Source organism: Melanaphis sacchari, unplaced genomic scaffold (genome assembly GCF_002803265.2).
Source record: "Melanaphis sacchari strain LSU unplaced genomic scaffold, SCAv2.0 Contig128_pilon_pilon, whole genome shotgun sequence".
NCBI classification, from domain to species: Eukaryota; Metazoa; Arthropoda; class Insecta; order Hemiptera; family Aphididae; genus Melanaphis; species Melanaphis sacchari.
In genome coordinates this window covers 1-21127 of record NW_020270519.1, presented here as the reverse complement: position 1 = coordinate 21127, position 21127 = coordinate 1, and the positions used below count along the sequence as shown (strand labels likewise).

Genomic DNA, 21127 nt, shown 5'->3' with positions numbered 1-21127 from the left:
GCCTCTAAGTACTTATGTCAAATAATGCATACACTGACACTCTTTGATTAAAATAATAATATCTTATTAACCGTAATTGATTAAAGTTTAAGACACATTAAATAGATTAACAAAATACGGTTGAAAATAATTTTTTTAGACAATGTTTAAAATGTTTATTAAAAAAATAACCTATTTTTATCAGAAATTTTTAATTGAAAACGTTCACTACCTTTTTTTATCATTAACATTTGTTTTGGCTTTATTATTATTCATAATATATTACTGCAATTCATTATGGATATTATACCTATGAATTATTATACATATCGTTTGTTACTTTGACGCGGCTTCGGCGGTTGTCATGGTTTTTCCGCGGAAAGCCGGTCGTATGATTGTAAATGCACGCACCGGTGTGAAATCACACAAACAGGTTGTTGGACAGATTCAGCAAAGACGTTCTAAACCTTTAGTGGTTGTATGTAACTTGGTGATTCCAATGAAGTTAAGTCCTTGTAGAGTTCTTTGGACAACGTTCGGAACATCTGACGCTGTTAGACGTGCGACCGACCAGCGACTCCAGCAATAGTTCGCGACTGAAGCTCGTCCGGTGCAACTTATCTTCCCGTCCCGCCTTGATCTTTATGGCGTTGGTAGGAGAGTTGACTATATTTCGTCTTTACCCGTGGTGGTGGTGATAATGGTGTAGACCGGTCGCTTCGGTGCCTGTACTTTGTACTATAGCGACCGATGCGTACTGTGTCTAGGTTAGGTTACCAAATATTATTAACTATAACTACGTACGATACAATTACTGTTAATTTTTTGGAATGTGCTAGTTCAAACCTAATTAACATTTTTAAAATGATTAGGTATTTAATATTCAATCGTTACATACCTACCTATTTAATTTCAACATAATGAATCGTTTGTACAAACTATTTATTTTATTTACCACTCATTTAATTTTTGTTACATAAATTTGGGTTTGACTAGTGTTTTCAATAGGGTATATAATCTTCTTGAAGATTAGATAAAAATAAAAAAATAAGGAAAATATCTATTCAAATACAGTAGAAGCCGCTTATTAGAAACACGGATAATTGATACAATCGTGTTATTGAAACAAAATGTTTCGGGACGGATCGGCCGTATATTAGAACATTGAAAATAAATCGGATTATTGAAACATCACATCGGTTATTTGAAACAATTGGGAGAAGGTCAGTTGACATATACACCGATTATCTAGCGATAACCAATGTACTTCAATTTTATCTTTGCTGTCGTTACGTTTATTTTTACTGTAATTTATCGCGAGAATGCTCTTTCTGTACGTACTGGTCGTACCGTTTGTAGTTTAGCTTCAGCGTGTGTATGTAAAGATTATTAGTGTTTCCTTTTTCTAAAAATCTAAAAATGTCTAAACGCTAAGATTTTAGCCAATTTTCATGCGACTATTCGTGGTTTGAAACTCATTTAACCGATTTGCTAGCCCAATACACACGCTCTGATATTTTCAATGCGGACGAGACTGGGCTTTATTTTGGAGCTCTACCTGAACACACATACGCACTCAAAATAAGTGACAAAGCTAAAGGGGCAATATTACTCGTATGAAAATATGGTCACGGAGTTACTCGACGTAAAAAAACAAATTACGAATGATAAATATTTTACATAATATCGTAAAATATACACAATTGTGCATACTTTTTTAAATTATACAATATAGGTACATACATACATACATATTTTTTTCGCGTACCTATTATTCATTTTTTTTTTTCAATCGCTTATTAGAAACAATCGGTTAATTGACACAATTCACCTTGGTCCCAAAGTGTTTCTAATAAACGGCTTTTACTGTACCTAGGTATCTATTAGGTAGCTATTCTAATGTAGACTGATTAATGATCACGCATTTACACTTTTAATTCATAATTTATTTTCAGAAAGATAGATGATAAGTTTTCTGCAGTCTAGAATAGAATATATTTCATAGTATAATAAGTGTTATAAGATACAGGTAATTGTAATAAAGTTCTATCATTTAAAAATAAATTATTTAAGTAAAAATAATTTAACACTGAAATATTTATTTTATTACCCGGTACTTATTATAGTTACTAACTATAATACTTATACATAACACAAATGAAAAAATTAACACTATAAATACAATGTATAAAACCATATTGGAAACTAATTAGAAAATAATTTAGAAAGTAATATAAGGTAGAGTCTAGAAATATTATGAAACTGATATGTTTACAAATATTTTTATTATATTTTATTAAAACAGTATTAAGAGTACCTATTCGTAAAAATTAATTTAAATAAACACAGAAATTAAAAAGTTTTTAACTTTATTTCGAATAATTCATTAACCATTATTCTTCAAATTAATCCATACATATTATACTTTCATAATATGGTTTTTATGCTGAACTTCAGTCTTCAGACATATTTTTCTGGTTAGATGTTATTATTATTATTATATTGCATAAATTAATAAAAGTGATAATTTTTGAACAGAAATACACATTACAATAGTAGTATTAAAATACATTAATATTTTTAACGATTTAAACACAATTATATTTATGACCATTTAGCGAGAATATTGATAAATATCTATAAATAATTATTACTGTATACTATAGGTAAAGTTTAAAAGATATAATTTAATTTATCCCATTTTTGTCTGATCTGTTTAATCTAATCTGGGACACGGTGTTAGAGGAGTTGATTTCCAGCCACTAATAAATGTCTTTGTAATTGGAAATTGTTCACAACCACAACTGGAATTGTAATCATCTGCATCAAGACTTTGTATGGCAATTCCTCGATAATTCTTTTTTGCGAAAGTCGCCTAAAATAAATACCAAAAAAATGTTTAAATGTATACGAAAATGATTATAATTTTGCTGTAAATTAGAGTAAATGGAGTTAGTCACTATAATATATGTGTAAAATTTAAATCAAATTAATTTTATATGTTGTTATAAAACGGAAAAAAGAATATTTTTCTCTCTACGAAGTTTAAAGTTAGGATATTGAAAATTGGGAAATTGGAAACCTCTTTGTCTGCATCAAACATCGCATAGTATGAAGCACTACAGTTTGCTCAAGTCTATACTACAATACCAAAGATGAAATTATCCATCACCTGGTAAAACATTTCAATTGATTTTTTTCAATTTTAAATAAAACAAAAGGATTTCAAAATATTTGCTTAAATAAGGATCACACAATTTAATTACTTATAAAAATGTTTAGCAGGAATAGGTCAAATTTTAAACGGTTTTCAGAAAAGGAATAATAAACATTAGATTTTGCTTTGATACTAATGTATCAATTATCAAAATTGGTATTTTTTATTCAACAATTATACTTATTAAATCTTTGATCCTAGAAGACATTTTAATCTTACTTCAACTTGAAATAAGTTGCTTTGATCGTTGAAGTTTCAGTCGGTCAGATGAAGACGTTGTTCAATCAAATATCAACTAATAATTTGGTGAACACACGAGTATCCAGTATTTGGAATTTTAATTTTCTCACTTATCCATATTTTGAGGGGCTTTGGAAGGCCGCCAGCAAAAGACTTATAACTTATACTGACCAAAAAGTAGGTACCCGCATACTCAATTATCGAAAAACTTAACTTGATGGTTACGCTTATAGAGAAATAATTATTCAATTCCTAACCTGTAATTCTTTTATCAACAGAATTTCATAATCACTGTGAACTTACATTTAGTACCCAATTTTCTGATATATCATAATACAGTATATGTTTTTCTAGAAGATGACATTTAAATATTTCTACCAATAAGATAAAATGATGAAAAATTTATTTGGTTGGTTATCGACATTATGTCAATCGTGGTTTAGACAGATCAGTCACCACCATAATTATCATTAAACGTGTATTTATTTTATGCATATAACAAAGTGGAACCTATCACTAAATTGTATTAATACTAAGGTACGATTCGTTAGTTACGGTTATATAGGTTTTAGTTAAAGATATCTCCAGCTATAAATATTTTCTTCCTTAGAGTGCATTAGATATCACACTTAGTTGTTCACAATACATTTTATATTATTTCATATCCTGTTATCTGTCTTTATATATGTTTGTATCGGATTGGTCTGCCTTTATGATTAAATCCCGTTTTATAATCAGAGATTAAATATGATTTAAAAATATTTACTTGATCATATGAAAGCTTTGGAGGGTTCTGACACCAGAGAGATGACTGTGATGTATTGGTGCTACAATACTGAAATAAAAACAAAACAGAGATTTTCAATGTAAAAACACACATTTTATCATTTAAAGACAAAGACATTTTGAACACTGCTAAAACTATATTTAACTAAAAAAAACTGTTATCTGTGAAATCGATATTAATATGTTAAGTGTTTTCACATCTAATTGCTGTTATGTTTGATAAAAAGGGATTGCTAATTTAATTACCTTAATTTAAATTTTATAAAACAATCGTAAAGACAATATATATTTTTACATAAAAATGTTTCTTTCTCCTAAGTATATAATCAGTTAAAGGCTACAGTAATACCTCAAAATATTTAAGTACTCTTCATCTAAACATAAATTATAATTAAACCTAATCATCATTTTATTTATCATTCAAAAAAAAAAAAAAATTTTATCAAAAATTATATTATAATTATTTTAAAAACGTGAATGTGAAATAGTTAATTTTTTAATGAACAGTTATTAATTATCTTTTTCATATCTTATTTTTACGGATACAAAACAAATGTTTTTATCATGTGATAACAATTGGATATAATTTAATTAGTATAAACAAAAATTAAATATTAATATAAACACTTTAATAATTTAAGATAAAGTTGATTCTTAAACTTTTATAATATCTGCAATATAAAATTAATCATACCGTGGAATACGTCGTAATATGCTTATTTAATAATAGTGGTTGATCATCTGGTATCAATATTACATTCTGTAACCAAGCATAAATTTTCAACTTATCCATTTTTGAATTTGATACAGCTGAAGTCACTTGTTCCTGAAATATTTCGTAAGTTATGTAGTATTTTTAAATTGAAATATTTTACTATTGTTAAGAACAAGTACCAACCATTGTCGTCATATTAGGACTTGGGCAAGTTATTGGAGCCAAACCATATTTCTTACCATCTGAATCACAAATGTTTAAATTTGCAAAGATTATTAAATACATATCCAACACACCATTTGTTATTGTAAAATCGAAACCTTAAAGAACACAAAGAAACAATTTATATCAATATAAAGGATAACAATAATTTATTGTCCAATGAAATATTGATATAAGTATAACTTTCTTACTCGTAGTGTCATTAAAGCTTTCATAAGTTATTGCATCTATGACTAAACCAAATTTTATTTTATGTGTTACTCCTTGTTTGACTTGACTAATGAATGTACTTATTTGTTGGGGAAAATTGTCCATGACATCCTTAAAAAAATTATACCAATCAATCAAAACGATACTAGTATTTTGTAATACATTAATTTTTTTAGTAAGAATTTATTTTATGCTTTGTTGATTAGATTTTTTAACAATGAGTAAGAATTATATGGCTAAGTGTCACAAAACATTTAAACATAATTATCGTTAATTGATACATGTGATCAGAGACTTTTAAATAATGGGTACACTTAAATACCAAAGTTTCAAAACTATTTTATGTTTTATAGATTATTTTATAACACTGATAACGATAACCCAGAAATATATCTGTACTGATTGAATAATAATGTTATAAAAGAATCTTTCGAAAATTGATAAAATACTTAATTTTCGTTTTCTGGTATTATATGTATTATTATAACAATGAACAGTTTTACAAACATAATTTATAAAAGTAAGTACTGGGGATTTACATATATTTTCATCATCCCTGTTATTGCCAATTAAAATCAATTTGATCATAATAATCAGGGTGGTTGTATTCTAGTTGAAAATTTAAGCATTTTTACATCTTAAAATAAAATCGTAAATAATTATAATATTAGAACTTAAAAACTATTGTTTAATTAAGCTAACTTCTTTTTTACTCACATAAATTCCAAGTACATTCAAGAGAACACCACTAATTTTAAAATCATTTAAGAACATGACTAACGGATCCAATATAAACTTCCTATATGTTTTCTTATACCTGGGATCAAATATTGAGGGCCAGTCTTTTTTATCAGCGAATCCAAGTATTGTATAAACAATCTTGTTAGCTTTTTGCAAGGCTCTCATTGCATCTTTAAATATATAAATTTTAATATATTTAAACACAGCATTCATTTTTTAGTATGAATTATAGCGCTTATATATAAGAAACTACTGTATTAATTTTTATGTTACCACGAACCATCGGTATCTATTCCATATCTTTAAAGAATAATTAATAGTTTAATGGCTTACCTGCAGAAATAATACCTCATATAACAACATTAATCAATTGATCATAATTCATTTATTATTATTTTTTTTTTAATATTTTTTTGAATGCATGCACTTGTAATATTTTTTTTAGCTGTTGCTACTTATTTAAGCCACTTACAAGTTACAAGTGTTGATAAATATTGAAAATAAGTATTAAATTATGAGTTATTAATATTATATTCGTTAACTTGATTATCATGATATTAGTTATAACGTTTGTAGTATATCATTTACTTCTCTTTAGTTTATACTTCATTATTTTATATTTAATTAATGCCAAAAGATTTTAACGCATAATTCTGTTTTATATCATGAAAATATTTATATGTTTTCCTGTTTAAATATGTCGGAAAAATTTGTTTTTTAAGTTCTATTTAATTTTCATAAGTATTAATTTTCAAACAAAATGTTATCGAATATAGCTTATTTGTTTGCTTTTATAAAGAATGGAAATTTATTAATTAGTCTCACTACTATATGTTAATGTATTAAAGTTTTTTATAATTATTACCTTCATCTGATTTTGTTGTATGGATATCAACACCATTATTCCTGTCAAAAGCATAAAAACCCATAGTAATTACATCACAACCATCTGGTATTTCGGCTACATTGAATACATAAGTACTGTCCCAGGTACTTCCAGCTATATTACAAATTACTTCGCTTGGCCATTCATCTTAATAACATGTATACATATTGGTTGAATCCAATAATACATAAAGAAAAAATATAATTATTCTTAATATTTAAAAAAAAAATATGCTGTTAATTATTCTGCTTTTCAGTGGGTGTTGGATGATTCTCATCATTGATAAGTTAAGTGTAATTGATATGTTTAATATTAAATCAAAGATAAATAACACCATACAATGGATGATTCTGATCAGAGTTGTATTGGCCTAATCAATGAATCTAAATATTACGAAAACTACATTACGTATCGAAAAATATAATCATAATATGAGTAAAAATGTCAAGTCTCAATATTTTTTAATTACCACAAAATATCTAAAATCGTCACTGTTAAAATATCTAAATTAAACGTCTGAATTACAACTATAAATATTTATTTATTGAATTAATTACATTTTTTATAAAAAATAGAATTTTTATTTACCTTGTGTCTTCATTGAAGGACAAAACAAAATACACAAAACAATCACTATTATGGTTTTCATTTTAATAATTAAATATAATTTTTGAGATATTACTTTTACTTAAAATTATTTTAACAAATTACTCATAGAAAGTTATATTTTATTGTTGAAGGAATTTAAAATGAAGAATTAACCTCATATATTTATTGTTTAATGTTTGATTAATAATTTTAGTAATTAATCCCATACAATTTGAACATCTGTGATGTATATTTATTTAAAATATGTAAATATTATGCTATGAAATTATATAGCACATAAGTAAAACATTATGATATAATTTATAATATGATAAATTTTGTAATTAATATTTTGGTGAATAATATTTCACGACTTTTATGGTTGTTACAGTTGATATCAAACTCGTGTATGTGTGATAAGGATTTAAATTTTAAACTCTATGAAACCGGGTAATCACTCATCCGGGAGCTAGTAGATGTAGGCGTTACTTACTCCCAGTCGCATTCTACAACTGGTAGCAGTCAACGTGCCACGCCAAGGCATATTGCATTTATTTTCTTAGGAAACATGCAATTTTTAAGTTTCTCCTTTTGTTCGTTTGAACATTTCATATAAAAAAAAATAACTTTATATTATTTTAGTCTTTAAATCTTTTTTCTATTAAACTGATAGCGAAATACAAAAGTATTTTTTACTTTTATTTGCATTTGACGTTAGAATTTTGAGATTCGTCAAAATCACTAAAATTGTTGTCGGAATTTCATAAAAACTTTTTTTTTTATACCTAAGTTTTAAATTTTCATAAAAGATTTCTCATAATTAGCTCATATTGATTCTATTAAATGAAAAAAAAATATAAAGGAAATTTTGTTTTTTATATTTATACTAATGTACAAGTTCAGTAAGTGGTACCTTTTTCTACCTTTTTAAATATTAAATGGTTGTGATTAATTATATATTTATATATTAATATTTCTTTTGCCGTGGTACTCCATTCACACAGCAACACCTAATGCTAATAACAACTCAACTACCCAAACCCTTTATTATCGTAGGATACTTTAACAGTCGTAACACTTTATGGGGATCCACATACACCGATAATCGAGGCAAAACCACGGAACATTTTATAGACCATTCTGATCTGATACTGCTCAATAATGGTAACCCTACAAGACTCAATCCTATCAACGGGAATTTTTCTGTAATTGACCTTTTTATCACTACCCCTACAATTGCGCCAGACATAGAATGGGACACACTTACCTCTTATAATGGAAGCGACCATTGGCCAATAATACTTAAACTATCTCATCTAATTTCCTAACCTGAACCAATAAATAAATGGAGTCTAAAAAATCCAAACTGGAGTTTTTCTCTTCTCTTGTAGATCACGCACTACAAAATTCTCAGAATAATGAAGTAAATTTTATAACTCCCGACATAAATCGAAATAAAATTTTTGAACTCGTCCTAAATCTAACAAACTCCATCATCGAAGCAGTCACCGTCGCAATAGAAAAATCCAACCGCACAATTAACCATAAAATAGTCCCTTGGTGGAACCATGAGTGTAAAACATATATTAAAAAATATAAAATAGCTTGAAACCGTTTTAAAAAAACCAGGTTACTGGCAGACTATATTCTTTTAAAGAAAGCTCGAGTTGAATCCAAATATATCCTAAAAATAAATAAAACTTCCTCTTGGAAAAATTTTACTTTAACTATCAATAACCATACTCATTCATTTACGTTCTGGAACAAAATTAGAGCATTCTCTATATAAAATACCAGCATATACCCAATACACTACACTACGAACATGAGAATATTCAAGTGGAATTATCATCAACTTTTGATATTTCTTAATCTTTTGCTAAATATTTCCAAGCCAACAGTAGCAATTTCGCCATATACAAAAGAGTCAAAGACGAATCCTTTAACATAAATTCATACATACACAATAATAATAATGAGTACAATCTCCCGCTTACAATTGAAGAGCTACACTCTGAATTAGGCAACTGTACCAGCAAAAGCTCCGGGCCTGATGATATCCCATATATTTTTATTAAAAACCTTTCAAAATTCGCACTCAATAGAATACTTACAATCTACAACCTCGTTTGGGTTCACGGAATATTTCCTATTAAATGGCACCAAGCAATAGTTATACCATTGATTATAGAATAGACAGATAGACAATGGTATAGGGATTTTCGGTGACTAAAATTGTATTTATAATAGCTGCCAATAGGTAGCGTTGTATGAATTAATATTATATTATTAATATTGAGTACTGACGGCAAGTAGTAATAACATATTCTTAGACCGGTTTTTGGCAATGACAGAAAAAGCGATAAGCTTATAAATTACTTATCGTAGATAAATGATATTTTCCGTGCATCGCACTATCACCATTCACCACAATATTGTAAAATTATTATTAATTATTTTCATATTCTGCGTTATTACGTTGTGTTGTACGCGACCAAAAAGTAATTATTTATTTTATTACGAAAAATTAATTTATTTTGCAATGCTAAGATTCAGTAAAATCTGCTTTGTAAAAAAGTATTGTATTACAATTTACATTATACACTACACAAGATTTATCAAATTTTAACAATACAGCAAATTTTTATCCATATCATAGTTTTTTATAAAATAAAATAAATTATTTTATGTTCAAATTTTAAAAGAAGAAAATCGCAACAACATAAATAATACAATTAATGAAATATTATTATTATTATTTATAAATAAAATAATGCAGTTGTATTTTAATATTGAGTAAGTACATTGTTGCGTCCCTTATGTCAACGTCGATTCATATATCAACGTAGAAATAGAAATACTAATGTTTGCAAGTTAAAAGATTAAGTCTTTATTTAATACAATTAACTCGTACAAGAATACAATTTTATAAGCACAAGATGGTGTGAGTGGTGTTACGACCTGCCTCTGAAATACTGATAGACGTGACCGTGAGTGGTGTTATGACCTGCCTCTGAGCGTCTCGAATATCCCTAACCGTCTGCTGAGCTCTAGCCCTGGTCTCCCTTATATATGGTTAACCGTCAAGAGTGGTGACTGGGGAGGTGGTGACTTCCGATGACCTAAAGGAGCTCTCTAAATTAAATGTATTATTCAGTTGGGTGCCTTTCCTGCGATTTCATCGGTTCTAAGAATTACAAGACGTGTGATCAAGTCTTAATTGTCAAATTAAATAGTACAATGTTAACACTGTCGTTTACTCATCATTTCTGAGAAGTCCAGGACGTGTGATCAAGTCTTATTCATTATATTAAATATCACGATGTGCAGGTGTTCGCCCTATCCGTTGGTGCTACACTGTTTGAATATATTATCCCATCGGTATACAGTATACACATCACCTCTCCGTATAATATAAATGTGTAAAATAACACGGTACGTAACAACATATTGAATATGTTAAATTTAGAAACTAACAATAAATCTGCATATTATGAAAAACGATTGCGAGTAAAGATAGACCAAAATTACATTAAATTGGAGTCTGGATTTAGAATTAATAAATTAATTTAGAATAATAGTAGATTGTGATGTTTATTAGTTCTGAAAAGAACCGTTTTATAAAATCGAAGTAATTAGTCCTAAAAAGAACTGTTTAATAGAATCAACACAAAGTTCTGAAAAGAACTATTAAATGTGAGTCCTATAGAGGACAATTAATACTGCTTCTATTGTTTTATGCAAATAGGTACAATGCCAGAACAAGAAAACATTTATTTAATTTAATTAAATATGGTTTAATATTTTTAATTTTGAAAGTTTTGCTAATTTTGAAGTAGTTGAAAATAATTTTGTTTTATTAAATATTTTGCAAATTAAGAGTTGTTCAATTATGTACATTTTATGATCTATGCAGTTTGTTAATGATTCATCTAGCCATTTTTTAACTGTGTTATTATTTTTTACACGCTCAGTTAGTTGAAATTTTATTATTTTTTTTATGTAAATAGCTTTTATAATTGTTTTTAAAAATATTTAAAATTTTATTTACTACATTGTTTAAACTATTTGATGGTGCTTTAAGCCCGTTTTCATTTTTAATTGAAGTATAATTTTTATTAAGTAGATGCAACTGTTTTTTATCATTTAAGTTTTTATTGACAAATAATTCATTTTGACAGTTGTCACAGTTAAATTTTTTCATACATTTATAACCTAAATATTCTGCAAAGTATGAAACAGAACAATCTTCCAAAGTAACACCATTATTTATATTTTCATTAATAGAATCCTCATCAGATGATATAGGAGAGAGAAAGATAAATTAGAAATACTTTCTGTGTCAGAATAAGAAGACAATGTTGAATTGTTAGAATCTATTTTATTTTGATATTTCACCGGGTCAAATATTATAGGATTTTCATCTCCTATGGTTGCCTTACAATTTGTACCTTTAGATGTACATAAAGAAAAAATACTGTTACTTCTAATAGAAGTCCTAATTGTTCTGGCTGTTGGATTTTTATTATAACCGCCCATTTGTCGAAAAATACTAAATAGATTTTCTAATATATCCTGATTTAATCTATTAGTCATTAAAAATACAATGTTATGAGCTTTGTCTTCTTCGAAAAATTGCAACACATTAATTGTCTGTGTAAAACCTATAAAACAAGGAGGTTGAGTTAATTTTCCTTTTTTAATTTTTGAAAATTTGTAAAATATTCTGGCTTTTTTTAAGAAATTGTGTACAGTACCTGATTCAGTTAATGCACATAGATATAGATTTTGGCTATATAAAGATCTGCCATTAAGACAATCGAATAAATGATTGATAAATTCAATAAAATCTGCAGTATTTAAAAAAGTGTTACTTTGAAGTTGTCTAGTTTGTATACAAGTTCGGATCGTTGCTGACATAGAATGGCTCAATAATTTTGCTGCTAATTTAACATTCATTTTTTGAAAAGGATTTGGATAAATATGTGCATCTGTTTTTTGACGAGACATCTACTCTTGAGATTTTTTTTATCTAACTCATATGTTTTTTTTATGTCTTCAAATGAAATTATATTGCCATCACCTTTTATAAAAGAAGCTTCAATTAAATTATTTCTAACACTTTTAGGTAAATGTGGCACATCAAATAAAGAAAATATTTTATTGATATCAATAAGAAAATAAGACCTATCTTCGGAAACATTTAATTATTTTAAAGTACTTTCATTGTTTGTGCCTTGATCACATACTATAATTTTTGTACACAATCCAACTTCAAATAATTTTTTAAGAACATCTTGTTAAATTTTTTTAAATGTTTTTGTTTACTCCAGAATGGGAAAGAAAATATGCAATTGGAATTTTCCACTGAGAATAAATACCTCTGGCCATAAATAGTAAATACTAGAATACAGTTAGCACTTTTATTGGTCCTTCCATAATGACTCAAGTCCTCAAAACCTTCAATAAAATCAAATTCTTTTGAATATTCTACAAATTCTTTTATATACATCTCATAAAAACAAACATAGCACACTTTTTCTTTATAATCAGATGACTCAATTTTTTTTTTTAGAAGATGACTTAAAAATAATTTACTAAAGCATAGTAAAAACTTTGATTTACCAATCCAATAACGAATAGTAGATGGTCTTGGTAAATTTGCTTTCTGAGAACGTAAAAATTTATATGCTGCTGAAGATTTATAGTATAAATTTAAAGCTAATTGTTTTTCATTTAATGTCCACGGACGATGCTTATCCTTTAATTGCATAGTCACTATTACCTTAGAATTTATAGAAGAAAAGTTATGTATATTTATTAAATTTTTAAAATTATAACGAGAACTAAGATTATTATTTTTTTTTAATTTTGAAATATGAACTATTTATTATGAATTATTTTGTTTTTTTGTTGTAATTTTTGCTTTAAATTCAATTTTCTAAGAGTATCTATTTCAATTGAATCAAGTTTTCTTTTTAAATTGGGGCTAGACATGTGTATTATATTTGTTATTTTAGCTTTTTGAGTAGAAGAAAGTAAAGAATGGGAACTTGGGAAAACTAACTTTTAAAGTTTTAGTTGGAGTTGATATTTTAATAAATTCTTGTTCAGGTTTATGATTTCCATTTAAGTTTGAAGATGTACATGGCTGTTGCTCAGATTTATTATTATAATTATAGGGAATTGCAGTGTTAGTTAAACAGTTTTTTTATTAGAAAAATTTGTAAAACTTTCAGGTGGGAAATGCTCTTGATAAATGTATCTATTATGCAGTTTTTTGGGTTCAATCGAAAATAGACTTGTGTTTCCTGTGAAGATAAATCAAATATCAAATAAATAACATTATACTTTTTGAAATTTAAGTTAGAAGATATAATATTTTATAATTATATAATCTTATATTTTCAAGACAATTTAAACTATCGAGATAAATCAAAATTATAAATTTTTTACCTTATTTCAACTTTAAAGGTTAGTTAATAAAATATTAAAATTTATTTAAATAAAAAAATCATTAATTTATATTTTCATTCCAATTATTTATATTGTTACTTTTAAAGGGATAACATTTAAAATAAAATACCAATAAATTACGTACTTAGCACAACATTTTCTTTAACATTATAAAAAAATGAATTAATTATTTATTTACCTGAATTTAACATCCAAACTTCTCTTCTCTCGTCGTTTGGAAAACGATAAAGTCGTAATTTAGGAAACAAATTCTTCGACTTGTCACAATTCACATACTGACATTTATTGCCAAACGTTTTCAGATAATTTTATACTCAAAACAATGAAAATTATTTTTTGTATAAAAGACTGATCATAATATAGATCACAGTAAGAGTTGGTAACCCAAAAATTGTCTCTCACAAAAAAGAAATGACTAAACAGTAAACAGTAAACAGCAGTCAATTGGACATTTAACGATATCGGATATGCGATAACGAATTATGAAATAATATATTCTATTTTTAGAACGACAACTATTGTACCCTCGCTCTTCCTCACCATTCTATGGTAGTGGTACCACCACCTAGAATCTGGACACCCTCCGCTTTGCTTACCAACCTATGAGAGGGTACACCACCTTTGCATCATTTCTACACTAGCGCTTACTTACCGGTTGCATCATAAACTAACCACTACACTAGCGCGTTTAGCGGTTGCATCATTTTCTGCACTAGCGCTCCATAGTGGCTGCATCATATGAATGGTCACCAAATATTAACATTACATTGCCTATCTGTCTATTCCATAATCAATGGTTATACCCATCCTAAAGGCAAATAAAAACAAATTTGAAATCAACAGCTACCGTCCAATTTCTTTCACTTGCACTCTTTGTAAACTACTGGAAAAAATTGTAAATAGGCGCCTTGTCTGGTATCTTGAAACGTCACATAAATTTATCAAACAACAATAAGGTTTTCGTCGTCACCATTCAACACAAGATGTTCTTGCTACCCTTCATATCAATATAAGCGAATCCATTAAGTAAAACAACACACCATCCTTGTCGCCTTCGACCTGGAAAAAGCTTATGATATGGTCTGGAAAAATAGAGTAATTGATATTCTGTCCAGCTGGTCCATAGACGGTAACATGTTAAAATTCTTACATAATTTCCTCACTGATCGAACAATTCAAGTCAAAGTCAATAACGTCCTCTCCGAACATACAGCAATAGAAAATGGACTTCCACAAGGATCGGTAATTAGTGTAACATTATTCCTAGTTGACATCAATGATATCTTTAGCGACATACAAAAACCCGTGAAGTATACTTTATTGGCAGATGATTGCAATATTTACTGTAGCGGAACCGATTCCCGGACCACCGTAAATCATTTACAAAAGTCCATAAACTCACTTACACGATGGTCCTCGAAATCCGGCTTTAAATTCTCACCATCTAAAACCCAATTCATAATATTTAATAACAATAAAAATAACCTTTTACATCACATCTACATCAACAATATCCCAACAATATATACAGACAACATCCGTATACTTGGAATGATATTTGATAGCAAATTCTCGTGGACACCTCACCTCATAAAACTTAAAATAAACTGCAATACCAGGATGAAAATCATAAAAACTCTATCCCACCTTATATGGGGAGCTGAAAAATATATCCTACTTTTAATTTATAAAGCATTAATACTTTCACGAATAGATTACGGCTCTATAATATATAACTCAGCCAAACCAAACACCATACAAATCCTAAACCCAATTCATAATCAATCAATTTGACTAGCTATAGGCGCTTTTCGTACAAGCCCCATAGATAGTATATTATGTATTCCAGGAGAACCTCCACTACAAATAAGAAGGAATTAAGAAATTTTTAAATATGTTACAAAAAAACTTAGATATCCTCACCAAGCAACATACCAACTATTCAAACCACCAACCCAAACAAGACAACCAAAAGATCCAGCAACAATTATGGAAACTTATTCACGCATATGTACGGACTCAAATTTCCATTTTAAAATCGAGTCAACATCTTTATTTCTATCAACTCCATTCTGGCTGTATTATCCCAAGATTCACACCCAACTATCTCAACTGAATAAAAACTCAAATCCCCATTCCATTATCACCTCATATTTCAGAGAAATTATAAGTTCAGATTTTTGCGACTTTAATCTTTTTTACACAGATGCATCCAAAAATATAAATGGCACAGGTTGTGCATTCATTTCTGGAGCTTTTAAAAAACTTTATAAACTCCCTACTGAAACTAGCATCTTCACCGCAAAAATTATAGCCATCAAAGAAGCAATTATTTATGCCGAATCTATTCCCATGAATAAATCACTTATTATAAGCGACTCTCTCAGTGCCTTAACTTCTCTCTTATCAATTAACCAGTCTAATGAAATCTCCCAACAAATACTCAACATAACGTCCAAATCAAATAATATTATTGAGTTCATGTGGGTTCCTTCTCATACTGGCATCACTGGGAATGAAGAAGTTGACCTATTAGCAAACCAAGCTATATTATCCACTGATTCAATTGAAATTAAGTCACTACCACATAAAGACCTATTGAAAATAGGCAATACAATAGCTCTCCAACAGTGGCAATCCCAGTGGGACTGCATAATAAATAATAAATTAAAAAATATTAAAAAAACCATCAAAAAATGGCGTCCTTCCACTAACACAGAAGTCTAGTAGATATCGTCACCACTAGAGCTAAAATCGGCCATACAAGGCTCACCCATTCTTCTATATTCAACCTACAAGAAGAACAGCCAATCTGCCATCAATGCAATGAAATTTTGTCAATGGAGCATATCACACTTCACTGCTCTACGTTTAATGAAGAACGTAAAATTCTAAGTCACCCCACTAATATGAAGGAAGCATTAGGGGAAGCCAAAGTTGACGCCATTTTTAATTTTTATAGATCCATTAATCTTATAAATCTATTATAATTCCAAATGTAAATACTTATGTAAGTATATTGTTTTTTTTTTTTTTTTTTTTTTTTTTTTTTTATTAAAACCTCGTCAACTATGGCCATTGGCAATAATGTATATTGTATATATACTTTTAAAATGTAAAACCTTATGTACTTTATGATCTTATGTAATCTTATCTATCATATCTATACAATTCTAAGTTAATGTAACACTGTATAGTTTAATGACCATAGATGTCGAAGCCTATATTCTTAATAACAAAAAAAAAAAAAAAAAAACTAATGTACGAGTACAGTAAGTCGTACTCACATGTCTACCTATTTAAATACTCGTACTATATGGTTGTGACTAGTTATATATTTATATATTAATACTTCAAAAACTCTAAGTATAATATCATTACATAAAAACTAATTAATTAAATTTACTCTACAAATTTAATTTAAATATAATATATGAAAAGTTATTGGGAAATTAAAAAAATATATATATAATTGTTTTTGATATATAGTATATACTGATAGCTTTTTAGGCAATGATTCATTTTTATAATTATTTATTCGTCTTTAAAATGGAAAAGGCATCAAGGAGTGAGAAATATATTGGGTAAAAACTGTTAAAGCAATCAGCAGTTAAATCAGAAATACAAGTACCTAGTCCTCTTGTTTGATAAAACACATCGATTCAGCATAGTCACTCTATGCGATCGTTCCCTTAGCTAACTCTAAACTTTTAAAACTATTGAAAAGATACTATTATGTTTTACCATAAAATCCCAAGTAATAATCAATAAAAAAATTTAAGTTTTTTTTTTTTTCTATAAATTAGATGAGGATACGATTTCTTTAAAAAAATGTTTAAGTACTTGTAGTATTTTATAAATATCTTAAAATTTGAGTACATTTTGAATAAATACTGAAAATTAATTAATTATTTATTAATAAGTTTGTTTTGATAAAATAAAATTCATTCTTTCATGATGTATTAATCACATTATTTAATTTGTTGCTATGATTTATATTCTATAAACCGTACAATGTCATATAATTATAAAACTTATATAAAAATCTGTAACTGTTCTATTAATTATTTAAACAATAAAATTATGATCTTATAAAGTCCTATATAGGTGATTTAGCTACTACGAATCAGGGAAAATTATTTCATACACAAACGGTTGTTATTCAATTCGTAAAATATGATACTAAATAAACATACTTTGCTATTAATAGAAATATTTAAAAATAAATATAAAAAATTATCAAAAGACATTAAGACTACTTGAAATTATATGGAAGCGAAAATAAGAATAAATACAGTTGCATCAGTGTTTATTAAATGAAAAAATTAACGCTTTATTACTAAAATTTACAAAACCATATTGGAAACTAATTAAAAAAAAGTTTAGAAAGAAATATAAGGTATAGTATAGAAATATTATGAAACTCATATATTAAAAAATATTTTTATCATATTTTATTACAACAATATTAAGAGTATTTGTAAAATTTAATTTAAATAAATACAGAAATTAAAACGTTTTTACCTTTACTTCGAATAATTGATTAACCATTATTCCTCAAATTAATCCATACATATTATATTTTCATGTTAATTTATTGCATAAATTGATAAAAGTGATAGTTTTTGAACAGAAATATACATTACAATAGTAGCAGTAACAACCATTATTGTTTTTGACGATTTAAACAAATATTTTTATGACTATTTAGTAAGAATATCTATAAATAACTATTACTGTATATTATATAATTTAAAAGATAGAATTTAATTATTCCCAAAAGAGGGATAGGTTGAGTTTTATTATAGTCAAAACTATTTAAAATTTTTTTTTTCAACCGTTAATCCAATTAACCATCAGAAAAGTATAAATCAATTTAAAATTGAGTATTTATGTATTTTATCTGTTCCGAAAAATGATGACTAACACAAATTATCATCATATAATTATAAAACTTATAAATTAATCTGTCACTTTTCTATTAGTTATTTAAACAATAAAATTATGATCTCATGGGATCCTTTATAGGCTATTTAGTTACAATGAATAAGGGACAAATATTGTAGTATCTAGAGATGTAAATGTACTAATTAATTGTATATTAATTTTCATATACAAACGGTAGTTATTCAATTCGTAAAATATGATACTAAATACATTTTTTGTGTATGCAATTTAATATTTTAATTTTCTAAATATGTGCTGATATTATATTGCATAAATTGATAAAAGTGATAATTTTTGAACTGAAATACATATTACAACAGTAGTTGTAACAAACATTAATATTTCAACGATTTAAATATTTTAAATACATATCATTATGACCATTTATTGAGAATATTGATAAATATATATAAATAATTATAACTGTATATTATATAGTCTAAAAGATATAATTTAATTTATCCCATTTTTGTCTGATCTGTTTAATCTAATCTGGGACACGGTGTTAGAGGAGTTGATTTCCAGCCACTAATAAATGTCTTTGTAATTGGAAATTGTTCACAACCACAACTGGAATTGTAATCATCTGCATCAAGACTTTGTATGGCAATTCCTCGATAATTCTTTTTTGCGAAAGTCGCCTAAAATAAATACCAAAAAAATGTTTAAAAGTATACGAAAATGATTATAATTTTGCTGTAAATTAGAGTAAGTGGAGTTAGTCACTATAATATATGTGTAAAATTTAAATCAAATTAATTATATATGTTGTTATAAAACGGAAAAAAGAATATTTTTCTCTCTACGAAGTTTAAAGTTAGGATATTGAAAATTGGGAAATTGGAAACCTCTTTGTCTGCATCAAACATCGCATAGTATGAAGCACTACAGTTTGTTCAAGTCTATACTACAATACCAAAGATGAAATTATCCATCGCCTGGTAAAACATTTCAATTGATTTTTTTCAATTTTAAATAAAACAAAAGGATTTCAAAATATTTGCTTAAATAAGGATCACACAATTTAATTACTTATAAAAATGTTTAGCAGGAATAGGTCAAATTTTAAACGGTTTTCAGAAAAGGAATAATAAACATTAGATTTTGCTTTGATACTAATGTATCAATTATCAAAATTGGTATTTTTTATTTAACAATTATACTTATTAAATCTTCGATCCTAGAAGACATTTTAATCTTACTTCAACTTGAAATAAGTTGCTTTGATCGTTGAAGTTTCAGTCGGTCAGATGAAGACGTTGTTCAATCAAATATCAACTAATAATTTGGTGAACACACGAGTATCCAGTATTTGGAATTTTAATTTTCTCACTTATCCATATTTTGAGGGGCTTTGGAAGGCCGCCAGCAAAAGACTTATAACTTATACTGACCAAAAAGTAGGTACCCGCATACTCAATTATCGAAAAACTTAACTTGATGGTTACGCTTATAGAGAAATAATTATTCAATTCCTAACCTGTAATTCTTTTATCAACAGAATTTCATAATCACTGTGAACTTACATTTAGTACCCAATTTTCTGATATATCATAATACAGTATATGTTTTTTCTAGAAGATGACATTTAAATATTTCTACCAATAAGATAAAATGATGAAAAATTTATTTGGTTGGTTATCGACATTATGTCAATCGTGGTTTAGACAGATCAGTCGCCACCATATTATCATTAAACGTGTATTTATTTGTAACATATAACAAGTGGAACCTACACTAAATTGATTATACTAGGTACGATTCATTAGTTGCACGTTATATAGGTTTTGTAAAGATATCTCCAGCTATAAATATTTTCTTCCTTAGAGATTGCATTAGAATGTCAACTTAATTTTCACAGCATTTGCATATTATTTCTATATCCTGTTATCTATCTTTGAATATCTGTAGTGGATTTGTCTCCTTATGAGTTAAATCCTGACATAATCATAAAGGCAGACAAATCAACTCGAATAATAATATAAAATATATTAATATTTATGAAATAAATAATACACTAAAACCTGGTTAATGATGGAAATTCTTTATTCTATACATAAAATCTTCCCATTAATAGTATATTATTAATATCTAAACACGATATTATAATAATAATATC

The 21127-nt window shown here is 27.1% G+C and overlaps 1 protein-coding gene across 1 annotated transcript; it reads right to left on the bottom strand.

Moving 5' to 3' along the window:
• Positions 1 to 2600: 2600 nt before the first annotated feature.
• Positions 2601 to 7645, bottom strand: LOC112591066. Its single transcript, XM_025334720.1, has 8 exons — positions 7585 to 7645; positions 6976 to 7143; positions 6087 to 6280; positions 5351 to 5480; positions 5121 to 5257; positions 4917 to 5048; positions 4203 to 4271; positions 2601 to 2854 (listed from the first exon to the last, which is right to left on the bottom strand). The coding sequence occupies exons 1-8, from the start codon at positions 7643 to 7645 to the stop codon at positions 2696 to 2698; spliced, it is 1050 nt and encodes a 349-aa protein (XP_025190505.1). The 3' UTR covers positions 2601 to 2695.
• Positions 7646 to 21127: the final 13482 nt, after the last annotated feature.